Source organism: Leptidea sinapis, chromosome 15 (assembly GCF_905404315.1).
Source record: "Leptidea sinapis chromosome 15, ilLepSina1.1, whole genome shotgun sequence".
NCBI lineage: Eukaryota > Metazoa > Arthropoda > Insecta > Lepidoptera > Pieridae > Leptidea > Leptidea sinapis.
The window spans coordinates 13,963,217-13,983,221 of NC_066279.1; the positions used below are offsets into that span (position 1 = coordinate 13,963,217).

The 20,005-nt window shown below is 36.2% G+C and overlaps 2 protein-coding genes across 3 annotated transcripts in view; one reads left to right on the forward strand and one right to left on the reverse strand.

The window, feature by feature from the left end:
- LOC126968316 (zinc finger protein 675-like) overlaps positions 1-20,005 on the reverse strand; it is a 288,679-nt gene that overhangs the window by 174,580 nt on the left and 94,094 nt on the right. The window lies entirely within an intron of this gene.
- Positions 2,924-20,005, forward strand: part of LOC126968308 (angiotensin-converting enzyme-like) — a 46,033-nt gene continuing 28,951 nt past the window's right edge. For both annotated transcript variants that reach the window (XM_050813247.1, XM_050813245.1), the window contains exons 1-8: positions 2,924-3,135; positions 12,957-13,033; positions 13,548-13,767; positions 14,895-15,252; positions 16,054-16,242; positions 17,257-17,371; positions 18,475-18,627; positions 19,038-19,162. In XM_050813247.1, the coding sequence (XP_050669204.1) occupies positions 3,061-3,135; positions 12,957-13,033; positions 13,548-13,767; positions 14,895-15,252; positions 16,054-16,242; positions 17,257-17,371; positions 18,475-18,627; positions 19,038-19,162 (1,312 nt within the window). In that variant the 5' untranslated portion in view covers positions 2,924-3,060. The remainder of the gene's footprint in view (positions 3,136-12,956; positions 13,034-13,547; positions 13,768-14,894; positions 15,253-16,053; positions 16,243-17,256; positions 17,372-18,474; positions 18,628-19,037; positions 19,163-20,005) is intronic.

Below are 20,005 nucleotides of genomic sequence, written 5' to 3' on the forward strand. Positions count from 1 at the left end.
GTTACTCGAGTGAAAATTATAATATTATTTGTATATAACTGAAAGTGTTTTATTTATTTATTAAGGCAATCCAAACAGATTACAATAATCTCTAACCTAAGTCTTAATTAACTTACATTTAAATCTTATTGCAATCCTAAAGGGTCACACAGCTTGAATAAGATTTTAAAATCAAATCAACTACAAAATTCCTAATCTACTTATAGACCAGTGCTGAAGCCATTGAAAATGAAAAAAGTGAAAAAATAATAATAGTAGGATAAAAGCCATTGGAAACGGAAGAGAATATAGCAAAAATGAAAGGAAAAATAAATTACGGGCGATCTGAGGTCGGGAAGTGGAAAAAAAAAGGGGGGGGGGGGATTGAAAATAAGATTGTTTTTTCGATATTTGAGTCAAAATAAAGCGAAAAAATAAATATTTCAATTCTAATAAATTACAGTGTGTTTGGGACATAAAAAGGTAATTTAATTTTCACCATATTTCGCGAAAAAAAAAAAGTTTTGTAAAAGATAAAAATAAAAAACCAAAACTTGTTTTGGTTTTTTGACTTGAGATTTTAGTACAAACTTCAATTTGTTACTTTCATCCCTAATATTAATGCAAAAATGGTTAGTAAATTTTTAAGCTAAGTAAAACTGGAAATTATTTTAGCTAAACTCGAAGCCGCACTTCACCCGATATGTAGACACTTAAACAATATAACCAACAAAACGTTCAAGTAAATATTTATAAATTCCTCTTTGCTTATGGCTAAACCTATGATTTGTTTTTAACTTTAAGTATTTAACAAATGGAGACGATATGTGTATGTGTTACTACAATAGTGATTATTTATACATATATTTCTTTGATCTAAACAAAATATAAATTATGATTACATTCAAATTCAAACATTTTTATTCAACTTATTTATTTGAAGATTTAGATATAAAGACAAGACGGGCGAAACTCAGAGGCCTTCTTTTTTAAATAAAATTTTGTCACAATATGATATAGTATCATAAAATTTATTATTATAATGGGGCCGGTCGCTCCTTTATTGAGAATTAAAAAAACATATTATTTGTCCAGGGCTAACAAAACTAAAATTAAAAATTTGTTGACATTCTCTAATATTTTCCAGAAGAAGTGACTCAGCAACACTGGTGGAGGAGACAAGAGTGCTTGTGATATAAACTGGAATGTCAATAAAAATATCTCAAAAGTAGTAGCAACTTCCTGCTGAGATTGAATTATTGTATTGTTTATTGATAGATTGTATTCAATGTTACGATCTTTCACTCTTCATTATCAATGCCTTGAAGTTTGACAACTCTCGTCATGTATGTTGAAGCGTTGCTACTCGACACTATGTTAAAATTCCGCGATGATAAAAGTAAAAAAAATATATCATTAAGGAAGTCATTTTGTTATAGTAACCCTACCACAGTAACGCTTCTTAACTTTTCATTTGAATTTGGTAGCACATTTGTTTTGTACATTTTTGGGATCATGATATAAAAGCATATACATCGCCCAACAAAAGACTTTCTAACTCGTCTTAACCGAGTGTTATGCAATAAAAAAATTATTTTGTCGTGATTATAATCGAATTAAAATATTTTTCATCACTTATTGTTTAAATTTTTTTTAAAGTCACAATATACCACCCATTAGCAAGAGAAACGCTTCAAGCGAGAACGGGTCCTTAAATTTGGCGCGACTTTATTTTAAGACAAATTACATTAAAATTAAAATTTATTTACTGAAATAGCCAAGACTCACTACATCCTCAATGGATAGATCGAGTAGAAAGAGCGCTCTGATTTAGAAAAACTTCTGAAATACTTTTGAAAATAAACATGACTCCGTTATGAGTTTTTTAAATTTGATACTTTCACATCGTTTTACATACGTCTTTTTTTAGTTTAATACTACAAGGTGTATATTTATATGGCTACTTGAGAACGGGTACACACGATATCGCTCGAGTTAAATTTATCTGAAGATAATTTATATTACGACTCATCATAAAGTGTTTTCTACGCTGTTTTAAATGAAAATATCTTAGTGACCTAGCTCTTCTTGATATATGCAATAAGTTGATGGGTTTGGTATATGCTATAAACCATGACTGAAAAATATAGGTCATATTAGCCCAGTATTCAGTGACCCTGCCTATTGAGCTAGAGGTCCCAGCCTTGAATCCCGGTAGGTCCAAACATTTATATATATGGATGTTTTCATTAAGTATATTGTATAAAATATTATATCGTTGTCATGTACCTATAGTACATGCAGCCTTTGTTTAGTTTGTGGCAATATAATTTGTGTAAAAGAGTGTAAATATTATTATTATAAAAAGAAACGAAGTGGTGTCCTAAGTTCGCCTTATCATAATCACCGTGTAGTATGTTTTTGGCGTTTTAACGGAATAGGTGAATGATTATTAGGCTAATAATGAGACTTACCACCTTAATTCTCAATGTGGCGAGTGCATTCAATAAAGGAATGACAAAGCTTTTTTTTTTCATGTTTCCAGGAGTAGGTACATAAGACATTAGCGTATCACCAAATTGTCAAAATGGCGTTATTAAATTTTTTTTTGTGTTTTGCTTATTGGGCAACCAGTACGATAATTTTTTTTTATGTTGTTTTGTATTTTTGAATAATATTTCGTTACAATGAGCGATTCGTTCGTATGTATGAGTTTTCATAAGACTTCAGTTTTCATGTGAAATTAAAATGAAACTCTCAATTTACTGGCTTATCTGTAAACAATGTCAATTATTATAATATCTTATGATATGTTATGGCTCGTGCGGTCCCCTTCTAAAGTATGCCATAACCATCAAACCGTAGCCAAAACAATGCAACGGAAACAGTTGACGATTAGAAATACCGTCAGACTGTCTTACCTTTGCTCGCAAATATTAAAAAAAACTTCTAAAATAAAATACTTCTTTTATAATAAATATTGTTGAACCTTTAACTAACTAAAGCATGTAAATAATTTTAATGTTCAAATAATTGGTGTTTTGTGATTTTAATTAATTAATGATTTAAAAAGTTTTCAAAATGGTCGCGTTTGGCGCCATTGTTGTATTTGCTTTCTACACACGGTTCGCGTGTTCTGATGATTATTATCAAATGGTAAGTGTGATCTATCAAAAGATAATAATATATTATTTATGCTAATTAAGTATTTCATATTATATTTTCTTGATCAGTATACTAAGAAGTGACATAGAAAGCAACTTGCGTGCAAAAATCCGTACCATAGTCTAAGTTGATGTTTTAAATACTTTTGAAAGATATTTTTTTTATGGAAGAGGAGGACAAACGAGCGGGTCACCTGATATTAAGTGATCATCGCCACCCACATTCTCTTGCAACACCAGAGGAATCACAGGAGCGTTGCCGGCGTTTAATGATGGTGTACGTGCTTTTTTGTAAGTACCCATCTCGTATCGTCCTGGAAACACCGCACAAGGAAGCTCATGTCACAGCTTTGTAGTACGTGGAAGAAAGTTCCTTGAAAATCGCAATGTAAAGGACACATCCAGATGGTGGGGATGATATCCTAATTTGTAGCGTGTTGGGATTCGGAAGAAAGGCCACAGTTTGTTTTGGACACGTCTCCCGGCGTGAGAGTAAGTCCATTGAGCGCCTTGTCTTGCCTTGAGGGCGAGGAAGGTCGCCCATGCGATGGACCGACTAAATTAAGTCTGCTGTGGGGTGTGCATTGAACGAGTGTACCAGACTGTCGGCCAGCAGGGAAAAGTGGCCAATGCTCGTGGGACGAATCACATCTGACCCAAAAGATGTCACTTCGTGATGACCACGACCGCTCTGCCAAGAGAATCTGCCAAGTTATTAAAGTGGGGAACTGTTGGCCAAATTTTGGCTATTTAGCTATTGTGACTAATGAGATATAGCTTGCTGACAGACTTGCGGACGGAATGTTAGCCTAGTCTATTGTATAAGTACCTTTTATGTTAACGATCGAACGCACAGCAGTCTAAGTAGGAGAGATATTCTACTTCTCGTGACATTATTTACAATTTGTTTAACGAGTTTAAGCGTGGACGTAGCAATCTCAATGATGATTCGCGTGAGGGACGTCCTTTAACAGCGAATACTGAAGATAACATCAGTGCTGTGCGACGCATGATACAGGAAGATAAGAGTGACCTATCAGCAGATACGGGCAAGACTAGGCATTGGTATGAGTCAAGTTCAAAAAATATAACACGAACATTTAGGCGTCAGAGAGCTGAAGAGAGAACCAGAAACACCTTCGCATGGACTGGTGTCGCCAAATGTTAGATAAGTTCAACGGTGGTGACTCAAATGCAATATTTGACATCGTCACAGGTGATGACAGCTGTAAACAAGGTGAAACTAAATGGGTATACTATGCTTTGAACCAGACATTCCTTAGGTCATCTCTAATGACTATGTGAAGTCAGAAATGAATTAGGATTATAATTTAATACAATATTTAAAGTGCTAAGTTTTCGCAACAACTATGATTCCCTCAACCCTAATCAGCTGTTTTTTTGAAGTCTCTTTGACCTTAAACAGATGAAAAACGTAGATGTGACATAATATCAGATAATAGTAAAATGCCTACGATTCATTGCAGCTGTGAAGCAATTTGTGTTCTCATTTTGCCATGAAGACAAAGTTATTTTATATGTGCATTTGCTTTAGCTGACATTGAAAATACTTCTAAATTTGTATTTACTGTAGTTTTGTATTACCCAATAAAGATTTTTTTAATTCTAATCTTATTATGAAACTATGTTGTGTTATTATTTACTCTGATTTCAGCGAGTGGTACAAATTTAAATAAAACACGTTTAAAAGATAAAAACTAGTGTAATTGTAACTGTGTTTTTACATTTTGTGTTTTTTTAAATATGTTAGGTTGGAAAGATCGGCCTGTCTGCGTTAATACTCTTTGAATTGTGCTTTGAAACACGATTGAGATTTGAGACACGATATTTACTGCTCTGTGTGTGTGTAAATGTCTATTCTAAAGGCATATACACATACTTCAATGTAGAATTATTTGAAGTTTTCTTCAAGTTACATTGAAAATAATTCCAAATTTGTAATTGTAGATTATGGGCACCACAACGGCACCTTTTTCTGCTGTGAAGCAAAAATGTGTAAACATTATTATGGTTTGGTCTGAATGGCACTGTAGCTGTTCTTATTTCTGGGCAAATGAGTCTTGACATTTTAATTCAAAAATGTTTTATCCAATAAAGATAATTCTAATAGACTCCTATTAAGAAATTGTTCTTCACGGATTTTTTTTGTCAAATATGGATATCTTTGACCATCCTCGTGTTAATAATATGTAGGTACGCCATTCCCGGACCGGGTTTTGTTCCCGGCCTGGGTATGGAATGGGGCAGTTATTGAGTTTTTCGTAGGAAATTTCTCACTAGCAGCCCATAGTTCAGAAATGTAGATGCTCGCCCACTATTACGTGGGAATTAAACATAGTGAAACGTGGGTGGAAAAAATACACCTCTAACCCTTCAGGAATACAGATGTGAAACTGTGTAATGTTATGTAATTTCTTATTTTGTTTATTTGTTTCAATAACAGGAAGTAAAAAATGAATGAATAATAACATAGACACAAGCCACATTTCATGTAGTGTGCATACTCCTTAATCATAGATTATTGTTTATGTTTAAGTCCATAGGTAGGTGACCTCATTCTGTTTGTAAACAAAGGCCCCGCCTAAAACTGGCAGTCTCTTTAAATTTAGGGTTGACTAAGAAAAGAAATTGAAAAATAATATTTTTATTTCGTAGGGAAGTCTTTTTTTTTTTTTATTTATTTATTAAAACTTAAACATCACCATACTATTGCATATGACCCAAATAACGTACCATTGAAGGGATGTTATACCCTTTCTGGTTCTCGTTGTATATTGCTACGAGTACGAACCCGAAACCAAAAGATTCAGTGTGTGTTGCATTTCGAGGATCGGCCAACAAAGGTAAAGAAAGGAAGAAGTCAAGGAAAAAAGATGATTGCCCCATTCTTTGGTCGGAAAGGTCATTTCGCGACAGTTGTGCTGAAGATGGAAGGACAGTTTCTGCAGACTGGTATGTCAATCGCTATTTGCCTGTTGTCTTGGAAAAAAATCGACAGCAGCGCCCTCGAAGCAGGATCCTCCTTCACCACGACAATGCTTCAGCGCACTCCGCAAAACATATTACCATATACCAGAGTCATATTTATGTCTATAGCACAAATACGGCGTTGTAAAGTTTGTACGTTGTAAAAAGGTTGGGTAAATATTGAGCATTCAAATTCCAGCCATAGCAAAGTCGGGGCATTATCTCGATGTATCAAAACAATTTTTGCTATTTTGCCTCTTAGGTTCTCACGAATTTAGTTATTTAATTTTAGTAGGGCTCAACATTAACATCTAACCCGGCTGTTCAGTCGAGAGTTCAGCTAGAGCCGATGCTTCCCTGGAGAACGCGCTTAACCCTTTAAACTAGGCTGAATGGATTCTGCATGCTAAAGGCACCGTGGACACGTTTAAACATATGTTTCATAATATGTCGTGCAATAGAAAAACCAAACGATGGCATCTATGCTCCATTAATGGTATGCTGAATATTATGTCCATAGTCAATTCTTTAGTCATCCACTTTACAATAGTAGCCGAATTTTGTCAAAGAAGTGTCCAATCAGTTGTTATCAGCTTTATCGCCATGTTACCACGTCGCCGTGAGATGTTATAAGAGCTATAAGGCGATGCCTAATGCGCTCTGCTTTATCTTATCTCTATCGATGCAATTTTAGCTCATACTTTGCCCGAGCCGACTTTGAAAATCAAACCGGAAAGCTATACAACTTCTGTTGTTTTTAAAAAAAAAACGTGTGGCCACATTTATCTGAACCTCTTGCAAACTCATAATATGTGCATGGATCATCGCTGTAGTTTGTATTTAGAATGCTCTGAATTTTAAAATTTATTTTCTAATGTTTTGATAATAATAATATTTAATATGATACTGACAAAACTTAACCAAATTACCTCATGACCTTATCTAGCTATAGGTCTAAAGCTCTTCTTAAAATGAATATAAAAGAAATCTCAGGAAACATGTTATTACACATGTAATTTCGTAAGATATGTTACAGTAAATTAAATACAAGAACCTTGGGTGTACAATTTGTATTGTCATGCTCATCTTAAAGGACAAATTCATTATCGTACAATATGTTCTATTGTGAGTAAACGGAATAATAAATTTTGTAAAGGGTATTGAGGGCGGAAGTGGTTGTTAGAATCCAGAGTGTAGCAAAGGATTCTGGCGTTTCATGTGATTCTAGCTAAGTATAGCAACAGATTTAATGAACGTCGTTTGAGGATAAATAATTTTACTACCACACTCTACTTTTCATCCCCCTTAGTAAAGAAAAATAAATAAGAGATTTTTTAAAAGCGACTAATATATTTATATTGACACTTAAAAATGACAAATTTATATTAATACTAGTGGACCTGACAGATTTTGTCCTTTACCACACGTGTTAAATTTGAAAAAATCGGTCCAGACGTTAGGACATCACTAACATACGTAAGAGAATTTTATATGGACTACAGATAAAAATATTTTTTAGATTGTCAATACATTGAGAATCTAAAAAATCTTCAAAATTGGCCATTTAGGGGGTAGTTCAATTGTGAGTTTTAATCATTCTCGAATCAACTTGAACACACACAGAAAAAATTCATTCAAATCGGTCCAGCTGTTTAGGAGGTCAACTGACAACGTACAGAAGAATTATATTTATAAAGACTAGCCCCCTACTTCGTTGGCGTGGACTTCAAATCTATCCCGGCATGTAAAATAAAACTGTAGAGCCGACGAGCCTGTATATTGGGTATTTCTTCTAAAAACGAATCGTAGGTGAAGAAAGGTTAACAAAAAAATACAAATTTAAAAAAAATATCCGCCCGTCTATTTGTCTGTTATTTTTATCTAATTTAATCTTTAGAACTACTTAAATACTTAAGCTTCCACGAATGCCTTCAGTGAAGCCTGGTGAACCGTTTAGGTAGTATTTAATCAACATCTATGGTGCACGGAGTAAATGCTATGTTTTTTTAACATGGTTTACTCGTTGCAATATACGAAAAGCAAATCACAGTCAAATCTATGCCTGCAGTAAAAACAAGAAATAATTTAAACTCGAGATTTTATTTTTATATTATGTACTCAATCGAATAGGACGCCGTAACTACACAGCTAATCATGAAATTTAATACAAACCTAGAGAAGGGTAAAAATCATGGCGAAATTCTTAGGATTTGTCGAAGATACGTGATTACAATGTAATGCGGACGAAGTTGTGGATAGAATTTAGTCATCATATTATAATATAGCCAGTCACTTTGTCTCATACATATCAATTTTATCAAGATTTAAGCCGGTCATGCAAGCTGTTCGTAAGTTATAAAAGGAGATACAAACAGAAAGAGAAAGACTACAGATTTATAAAGTGGTATAGATTATACGTTTTCGTAATTTTGGAAGTTTATTGTATCTGTTTTGCTGGGAACAGAAAGTTTCATTGCCTTATTATCACTTAGGTATTTATAATAGCTATAGATTCTGTTTTATGATCATATTTAGTCAATTATGATATTTTACGCTGTTTTGAAGTAGAGATGGGCGCTTGCTATTTATTACTTTAGTTTCGATTGAGTCCTCGATATATCTTTCTACGACACCAGTTGATTTTCATCCCCGTGGCGCTTCAGCGTGGTTAAATCTGCTAGAAGATTTTCAATAAATGAACATCTGACAGCTTCAAATATCTTGCTTATACTCCTAGCAAATTTGGAAGCATTTGGAAGCAAAAGCTGGAAATTTTGTTTGAACCTTATGCTTATTAAAACATTTTCCGTTTAAATATTGGTCCAATAAATTGATTTTCTGTTATATCAAAATGGCGCGTTTTTTGGTGTTCGGTCACGATATTATATTGTCCACGTATGGTAAAAGAGCAGGCCATTTTTGCTTTGGTGTTCGTTAAATTAACCGATATCAGCTGATCTGGCCCTAATATTCAGCCCTGTGGGACCCTCATTACAGGTGATGATTTATTATTGATATCAACTCTCTGAATTCGCAGATGTAGTAACTTCAGAGTACGGACCACAGATTCCGTAATGTATAGTTTCCTGAGTAATCTCTGATGCTGGACGCAATCAAAAGCCATGGATAAGGCACAAAAATACCACAAGAGTGTCATGTGACATCATTAATTTTTTCTAGTTAACGGATACCATCATAAATCATAGACCTACCACGAGTGAATCCAAATTGTTTTGGATGTAGCGTTACTGTATTGCTAAGTGTTTCTATAACTGGATCAAAATAAGTTTTAAAAAGTTTAAAACGGATCAAGAATCGGAAGAATAGTTATTAAGTTATCAGGGTATCAAGGACTACCTGATTTAAGCAATTGAGTTTTTTTATCGTGCTTAATTAGGTCAAGAATAACACAACTATCAATACAAATATATTAATATTATTAGTTCCGAGGCGACTCAATCGATTAAATGTTTAACAGCATAAGCAGATATGCCGCAAAGATTGGCCGTTTTTTTAACATTTAACACTTTAAGGACGCGTTTACGAATCCGACAAAAATAAGATATTTTTCGGTAGAGTTTGTGATGAAATGAAACTAAATCTAATAATTGCCACAAATAGATTACTTCTTTATCTCCAATTAGCGGGAAATTTTTGCTTTGAAATTTTGATATTCTATGTCGTAAAACGATTATCCGTTATCTCTTCACACAAAATTCACGAAATAGGGGCTTCATTCAGGATCAGTTTTCTGCTACTACTTTCATAATTTTGTCTCTTAAAAATTAGGTAGGGAATGCAGATATAATATTTTCAAAAACACGGGAAATAAATTAATGAACATGTTATAAATAATTTCAGAAAAAAATAAAAATGAATCGTCTAAAATTCATATATTTTTTCATAAGCATGAGCTTGAAAGTGTGGTATTAAGGGTTATTTTATTTTGTCACTCCGTACGCATTGCACAGAAAGATCTATCGAAACAACGTCAGTCCGCGCACGACCGCCGTCGTGGGTAGACACTGTGTCGGTTGTAAGCAGCAGCTCATACTCGGAAAGATCGCTGTACGAACATGAATATTTTTTATAAGCTCTACAATACTGTCTTTGATACTTTACATATTTTATAAGCAGTCATATTTTCACAAAATTATGTTTCTGTATTTTTTTGAAGAATTAGTGATTTATAAGTTCATCTCTAAATATAAAGTCTATATTAAATCGAAATCGGGTCAAAATCGAAATCCAGGATGGCGCCTATGAATTTTACCATCTTCTCTTCATGGGTGTCATTTTCATGGTTTTCGGGGTCAACAATAACGAATATCGGGTCAAAATTGAAATCCAAGATGGCGCCTATGAAATTTACCAACTTCTCTTCATGGGTGTCATTTTCATGGTTTTCGGGGTCAACAATAACGAATTTCGAGTCAAAATCGAATTTCAAGATGGTGCCTATGAATTTTACCAACTTCTCTTCATGGTTGTCATTTTCATGGTTTTCGGGGCCAACAATAACGAATATCGGGTCAAAATCGAAATCCATGATGGCGCCTATGAAATCTACAAAATTTTATTCATGGGTGTCATTTACATCGTCAAAATTAGAAATCATTCATAAATTTAAGTTATATTATAAAAGGCCTGTCTAACAATATCCCACGTGCTAAATTAATTCTTCATTCCCTAAATATATAAATATTTACGTTTAGACTTTTCACCCACAATATTTACAAAACACATTCCGTTACCAATCTAATTAAAAGATCTCAAAATTTGATTTTGACCTATCTAATGATACTCTACATGCAAAAAAAAAATTTCATCCTCTTTTTAACCACAAGAAGCTCTACCCTTCTTTTCAATTATTACCACCATATGTCAAGAAGAGTTATTTCAATAGATATTGTAATCATAAGGTATAAGCTTTTAAATAAATGTAACGTATATCTTCCTTAATCCCACATTATTTTCATAAGACCAAAGGAAATGTCATGTATCAAACCTGAATCTAACTTTCAAAGACCTATCCAACGATACCCCACAAGGTTAGGCTCCAGTATTTTTTTCAACTACACTTGCAGGGGAGGTGTCCTTAGGGGGGAAGCTACGTCCAAAGCACCAGACAACACAAAAAATGCGTACAAAGTACACATGTCAGAAGTGAAACTTATTTGTGAAAACCAATTTTTAAATCTCGTTTACGCGCTAAGCCTGCATGATACAACTGCTTCATGCTACATTCGCATTTTCTCACTCTATCTTAATCAGACTCAATCTCCCTCCCCTCTTCTTGGATAAAAAGTCCTTCATTTTCGTGACACTTTATTCCGTTTCGTCCGTAAAAATTTTACCCTCATGCGGGCAAAGAAGTTTCACTTCAAAATGATCCCAAATTCGTTCTATGCACCCTCGAGAACCTCGAATACGATATCCATATTGTTGAAATCATATTTTTGCCCGGCGGCCATCTTGTATTTCAAAAGTGATCCCAAATTCGTTCTCTGCACCATCGAGAACCTCGAATACGATATCCATATTGTTGAAATCATAATTTTGCGCGGCGGCCATCTTGGATTTCAAAACTGACTCCAAATTTCGTTCTCTGCGCCCTCGAGAACCTCGGATTCGATATCCATAATGTTAAAATCATAATTTTACGCGACGGCCATCTTGGATTTCAAAAATGAATCCAAATTTGTTTTCTGTACCCTCGGGAACCTCAGATTCGGTATCCATATTGTTGAAATCATAATTTTGCGCGGCGGCCATCTTGGATTTCAAAAATGATCCCAAAGTGGTTCTCTGCACCCTCGATAAACTCGGATACGATACCCATATTGCTGAAATCATAATTTTTCGCAGCGGCCATCTTGGATTTAATAAAACTGCGCTTACTGCATACGACGTTATGCGACAGAATTGCTATCTAAGTTCTAATATTTAACTACTTAACGAATACATCAACCAATTATCAAAAATACATAGGTATTATCCCAAAATCGTTCTGTGCACCCTCGATAAACTCGGATACGATACCCATATTGCTGAAATCATAATTTTTCGCGGCGGCCATCTTGGATTTCAAAAATGATCCCAAAGTGGTTCTCTGCACCCTCGATAAACTCGGATACGATACCCATATTGCTGAAATCATAATTTTTCGCAGCGGCCATCTTGGATTTAATAAAACTGCGCTTACTGCACACGACGTTATGCGACAGAATTGCTATCTAAGTTCTAATATTTAACTACTTAACGAATACATCAACCAATTATCAAAAATACATAGGTATTAAAAAAAACAAAATTCAAACTTGCTAAAGTATCAAATTCATTTGATTCCCGCAATTAACTTTAAGTACGTGTATGTGTTTGAGCGGTGTCAGTGTAGTGGTGAGATTCGATACCTCTCTGTTTTGAGAACGCGTCCTTAAGGACTTGGTCAATATTGTTTACATACACAAATAAAATTTTATGAACGATGCGGGACTTGAAGCCACGACCTCTGGCGTTCCGTGCCAATGCTCTCACAACTGAGCTAACCGTTCGAGTGACGTATCGTCATAAAATCTTGTATGCTTTGTTCAACTCTCAGGTTGTGGCTTCATCTACAGGTTGTTTACATAACTAATTAATTTTATATCAACATTGCAACTGTAAACATATCTTTTATCAGAGATTCTGCATTGGGGGTGGGACGACCTAAGAGTGGCTTTAAGTGTGATTCCATCCACCTGTATACAATGTCATTGCGAGTCTGAGAACCCGTGACAATATTATTTTAAATCCTAATGACAATTGTGAATTGTTCTATTTCAGGGCTCAAACACGAATGTAAATGAAGCAATGCAGTTCCTTCGGGAATATGACAGGGAGGCTTCTGGGATGTGTTACAGGTAAATCACTACCTTTACTAAAATATACCACAAACAGATATTACAATCTTGTTAGGTATGCGTAGCTCGTGTGTCCAGTAACTAAATCGGATGAAGTATGTGTTTTTAAAACATACTCCTGGAAAGATATCAAAATACATTATTTTTCTGAGAAAAAGGGTTCTTAGGGATAATGTTTTATATTTGTCAAAGAACCTTAACAGATTTTGTTATGCAGACACTTATAGTTTTACTTTAAATTAAATTTATTATTCAAACAAAACAAATCTTATAACTATATTTACAATACTACGACTACATAAAATTAAAACTATCATTACGTGGAAGCGTACCAAGAATACTGGCAGCATTACCGCGTTGGATAGCAAGGTTGACCGAAATAGCCGCCAGCGCTTGGGTTTCCAGTAGCCTTATTGAGGCGCGAAGATAGTATTTTGAACATTCTCCGTTTTACTTTTGTATGGAATCGGGTATCTACCTATTATATATTGATGCAACATATCCTCAATTTCAGGGTAACGATGTCCCAGTGGAAGTTCGTCACCAACATAACGGAGTACAACCATCGCAGGATGCTTGAGGAGTTGTCTCTCAGCTCCAAGTTCGATCGGCTCTCGTGGAGGAAAGCGGTTGTGTATGACATCTCTAGAGTACCAGACCCTCAAGCCAGAAGGCAGCTGATGAAGATTGTGCGAAGCAGCCGCGCTGTGTTGCCAGAGGATAAATATCTTGAGGTACTTGGGTTTTATTATTCAATTTCATCGTACAAGATGTAGCACTAAGTAGGTACTTGCATTCAAACGTTTGACTTGTTGTTAAAATATCAAAAACACTTTACGTATATTATTTAAATTTTAGAAGTTTTTTCTCAATTTTTCATGATCGCTATCATCAGATCTTATTTTTATAATACCTAATAAGGATATGGGCGAAAAAGGCCGCCGGAGTTTTGCCAAACCAGTAAATAACTTATTAATAATATTCATATTAATTGTATAAAATTATTTAATTGTGGTAACAAATATAAAAAATACATGACATCTTTTGTGAAGTTGGTGTCGCCCAGTGCTGCCTCGGAGCGTAAAAACAATAGGGGAGTCCCAGGGTGTCGTTTAAGGTGACTAAGGTTTTTTTAGAAGTAGGAGAGTCACAGTGCCATCTTATGACGTTAACACTAAGGGCTAGGACACATGTCGACGGTGCGCACACACGTAATGTGAAATGAAAATTTGTTACAGCCCTAACGGGCAAGACTCGTCCGAGTTAACTACCACACTCGTACAGAATACCGGCGTGAAGTAGCGGCCTGATGCGGCTGTTTCGCAAAGGTTTATGTCCAACTCCCTCCTCCTCCACTCAGAATATGTCAGCGGTTCTTAAAGAGATTTTAACTAGTCGGAAGTCCGTCTCTATCAGATTCGGAGAATCCCTCCCCGAGCAATTTCGCTCGGGCCACCCGTCGTATTCTGGGGAGGGTAATGAACCGCGCATATCCCAAGATAAATTTTGTGGGCGGTGGTGATCACTTGACTCCAGGTGACCCGGACGCTCGTTTATTCTCCTTTTCCATAAAAAAAATATGGATATGATTTCACCTGTAGGAGACCCCTTTGTAGAGGATCTGGCTAAATGGATACCACAGCGGTGACTTTTTATGTCGTCCAACAGTAGTGTACAAGCACAATTGATTTTGAAGACCGCCGTAGCTTGTGAAATTACTGAGCTATTGTGACTTAGCATTTCATATCTGATGATGGCGCTCAGATTTTGTGATTTCAAAAATTCTGAGTGACACTACATTGTAATGAATGGGCAGGGCAATTTTTCTCGTCTATCTTTTGATCTTGCTTTTCCTTTTCAGCTACAACAGTTGATAACAGAAATGAAAGAGATATACAACACGGCCAAAATATGCCCTTTTATCCATAAGCCCTTTGACCCTCATGTACCAAAACCGTATCCACAACCAGAAATACAGTCAAACCATCAATACCTGTTGACAAACGAACAGCAATATGAACAGAATGAAGATAGCACGGAATACCCCAACTACTGCGATATGCAGTTAGATCCAGAGATATCCAGAATTCTGGCGCATTCTAGGATAGAGAGTGAACTGCTTTATGTATGGAAGAGTTTTCGGGACAAAACTGGGCCGAAATTGAAGAATCGGTTCATGAGATATGTTCAGTTGGCCAATCAAGCGGCTGTTAGTACTGGTAAGTTTTTTTTTAAATAGTTCATATAAGTAACGATATCTTGAATAGTTGTTAGTAACGCTGATCTCTCAGCTAAAATCGAGGTTGAGTACCAATATGTACAATCATAGCAAATAACTGTTTTTTGTGATTGCCGAACGGAGAAAGTTTATTGTTTACAGTTTTTTAGCACATCTTTTTTTTCTAATTTTATAATAATATTGGAGTTACTCAACTAATTATTATACGAATCACTGCTCAATTAATAATCAAATGAGTTTTTAATACTGTTATAATTTGTATACTTTTTATCGTAAATCGACAATGTTCTGTGTCTAATAAAACGCGTGCTACGACGTTTTGAAAAAAGTAAAAGTCCGAAGTACCCGGATCCGGCGCGCATGTTAAAAAACGTTTGTGTGGGAAAGGTTACTATAGCATAAACGATTTTCTTAATGACACCACGGACTGGGAATGAAGCGAACACCCTCAGGCTCTTTAATTATAAATGTTTATTGTACGATATCACATTGTAATCCATATTTGGGTTGTAGTTTTTGACGTTCAATAAGTGATTTTAAGTCCTATTTTGAATAAAATTATTTGAATTTGAATTCATGTATGAAAAGAGTAATGAATGTAGAGGAAGTGCGTGAGGTTTGTACGCATAGCAGCAAGGGTCGTTCTGTTGTCTCTGCCTACCGCGACGGGAAAAAGGCGTGTGTGTGTGTGTGTGTCTACACACACGTGTGTAGATTGATATATACATATATAATAACAAGTAACAACTAATCTAGTTTTCTTCAAACATTTTTTGATAAGGTTTCCGCGACGCTGGCGACCAGTTCCGAGCTTCATACGACGATCCGTCATTCAGAAGCAGCGTGGAAGAGATATATAACCAAGTCGCTCCATTGTATAAGCAGCTATTCACCTACGTGAGGAGGAAGTTGGTGCAGAGGTACGGAGGGAGTGTCAGGAGTGACGGGCCCATACCTGCACATTTATTAGGTGAGTGCAAAAACTGACGTAGCCGACTGTAGATAATAGAAACTACCTTGCGCTTTTAATAAAAAAATAATTAAATGAAACAAACAAAGTTTTTTTTATGAAAATAAGGAACAAGACGAGCAGGACATTCAGCTGATGGTAATTGATACGCCCTGCCCATTACCCAAATGCGCTCGTCACCTTGAGACATAAGATGTTGAGTCTCATTTGCCCAGTAATTTCACTAGCTACGGCACCCTTCAGAACGAAACACAGTAATGCTTACACATTACTGCTTCACGGCAGAAATAGGCGCCGTTGTGGTACCCATAATCTAGCTGGCAAACTTTGCAAAGGAGCCTCCCACTGTTGTCAGTCAGCAGAAACGCGTAAGTCATCCGAGGAAATCAACCTCGAAGTCAATTTCAAGAGAGACTTGTACAAAGAGCGCAAAAATATATGGAACGCTTTCGTCGTGTTACAATGCAGCAACGAACGAAAGTGCATTACAATTTGATTACAGACAATTAGAAATTCGGCCACAGATTGCACTTTTCTGTAAGCCGCTAAGGAGTTCCATTGATAAAAAAATTTATTGATGTATTTATTGGCGTTACTTTGCGGAAATCCATAAGTATCCAAACTATCCATAATCCATAATTAACAAAACAAGAGACTCAAGTCTCGTGCCAGATTTTGGCGACTCAACATGTCCTGAGGATGCCTCGTGTCCTCTACACGAAACACGTGTCGAATTGTTTGAAGATAAATATTGGTGGAATTAACACTAAAGAAAACTCAAATCATTTGGATAGTTCTTTGATTATCATATTCTACTACGACAATTACTTGACCATAAAGACCTTATGGTCAAAGACGTTATTTGGGTCACCTACCCAACCAGCCGGATAAAATATTCGGCTGACTATCGTTAATTTACTCCTCAGAATTGAAGAGCTCCGGTAGTTAGTCATGGATCCCATAATCAGAGCCTCACGAAACTCTCATCAAACTATCCGTGAAGTACATTTTCAGGTAACATGTGGTCCCAGAACTGGAAGTCGATAATGGACCTCGTGATGCCGTTCCCGCAGTCTCCGAACCTGGACGTCACAGCTGATATGCTGCGGCAAGGGTTCACCCCACTTCGGTGAGTTGGATAGATTTATTATATTTTATTTGTTTCTAGATCTAAACGTGGTTTCTATCCACATATAATAACTTTTTTTACTTAAATGTAGGCCAAACGAAAAAATCAAGCTAGAAGTAGAGAAAGTTGTAAGAAATTTATTCTTACAACTTCTAATAATCTAGCCGTTCTAATTAAACATTATAATATTTATACATAGTATGCAAAATAATGAAACAATTTGTATCAAAAATTCTTCTTACCTACATGTGTAAGTTAAAAAAAATTAATAAATCTATATATATAAAAATGAATTGCTGTTCGTTAGTCTCGCTAAAACTCGAAACTCGGCTGGACCGAAATTTGACTAATTTTGGTCTTGAATTATTTGTGGAAGTCCAGAGAAGGTTTAAAAGGTGAATAAATAGGAAAATGCTGCTAAATTAAATAAAAACAACAAATTTGTTTTTCCTTTGATGTGTCCATACATAATATCTATGAGAGAATTTATTGACGCACGGTTTGACAGTTCTGCTGTGAAACAATTTCATTACGACAGCAGGGTGCATATTTTACGAAGTAATTTTTGATGTTATGATATATTATTGACAAATTCATATAAAAACATTATTTTATTTATTATAATATACAGAACAACGTCTGTCGGGTCAGCGAGTCATAAATAAAATTTCAAAAAAGTAACGAAAGCAGCAGAAGCAAAAATTCACATACACAAGTAATAATGCGAGTATTGTATCAACTTGCGAAATAAAATCGAAAGAAATATGCAACTTCATTATATCAATAATTATCAATATAAAAAAAAACAATTGGTTAGAGCGAGAGAGGAGGAGCCTGCCTAGCGCTGCCGTATGCGTGAGAGAAAGAGAAGTTAGACAGACTGGCGCTGTAACGAGTTACGTTACGAAGCGGCTTACCCTCCCATAAGAAGTGATCACTTCAAAATAAAAATAAAGATCCCCAAAGGCAGGATGACGATTGATTATGATCACATGCTAAATCACTACAACAACGACGCTTTCAACCAAATAAAAATGTTTTTATGGCCGTTAACAATCACAGTAGACAATCTGATTGTTTAAATGGGGGCTTTTTTGTTTCAGAATGTTCCAGATGGCTGAAGAATTTTACACCTCTATGGGTCTGAAGCCGGTGCCTCCAGAGTTCTGGCGAGGGTCCATGCTTGTCAGACCGCAACAACGTAGCGTGCAATGCACTGCCAGCGCTTGGGACTTCTGTAACAGGATTGATTACAGGTTACGTGAACTCTATATCTAATTACGAAAGTCTGTATCCTCTCTAGTAATTTTAGGTGTCATTTTACTCATAAGGTCATATGTTGATACGATTCAAGTGTAGGTACCTACTGAAATAATTTTGTAGGGTACAATCTGAAATCTCAAATATGAGCAAAAGCTGTATCGACACACTTTCACATACTTATGCGAAATATAGCGGCAGTCGGTTGGAACATACCTGAAACATAGCGGCACCACGTCGTTGACGTCGTAAAATGGCAGCCTGACTCAAACACTTGGAAAAATCATTAAATGGAGACATATTGGCTAGTTATTCCTAATAATTTCTACTTAGGCCGCAAAGGCCTTTCATGTAGCTTATCAATTGAATATTTGGTATTGCTCGGTCTTATTCCTTTTAATTACAGAATCAAGCAATGCACAGAGGTAACAATGCAAGATCTTATTTCCACACATCATGAGATGGCGCACATCCAATACTATCTTCAGTACGCTGAACTACCGCACTTGTTTAGAGACGCAGCTAACCCTGGTAAGTTCTATAGAACTTAACAAGCAAAACACACGGACGAGTAAAAAAAGATGGTCTCCGTGTCACCTTACATGAAAGTGAAGCACCAAAACAAGGCGTGTGCCCCTGAGTTGACTCCGGTGCTAACGCGTTTATTCTGGCACTCTTATTCCAAAGACAAAGACTCATGGAAGTCAGCCCTTGTCCATCCGATCCAAAAAAAAGGAGACAGTTCGGATCCGGCAAACTACAGGCCTATTGCTATAACCTCCCTGCTCTCCAAAATCATGGAGAGCATAATTAGCCGCCAACCTTTGGTATACCTAGAGGGTCACCAGTTGATCAACGACCGACAATCGGCTTTCGCCATGGTCGGTCGGCAGGTGATCTTCTGGTATACCTAACACATAGATGGGCAGCGGCTATTGAAAGCAAGGGGGAAGGCCTGGCAGTTAGCCTGGATATAGCGAAGGCCTTTGATCGTGTATGGCACAAGGCGCTCCCTCAAAACTTCCATCATTTGGGCTTCCCGAGAGCTTATGCAAGTGGACCTCCAGCTTCCTCACTGGGCGCAGCATACAAGTCGTTGTCGACGGTTTTTGCTCGAATCCCAAGCCCGTGAACGCTGGAGTGCCCCAAGGCTGTGTGCTATCTCCCGTGCTGTTTCTTCTGCATATCAATGATATGTTGGACACCTCCAACATACATTGCTATGCAGACGACAGCACTGGTGATGCCGTATACACGGGCCATGCAGGTCTCTCTCGGGAAAACGTCGACCAGTGCCGGGAGAAACTTGTGTCTTCTATCGAGAAGGTCGCGGAATGGGGTAAATTGAACCTTGTCCAATTTAACCCCCAGAAG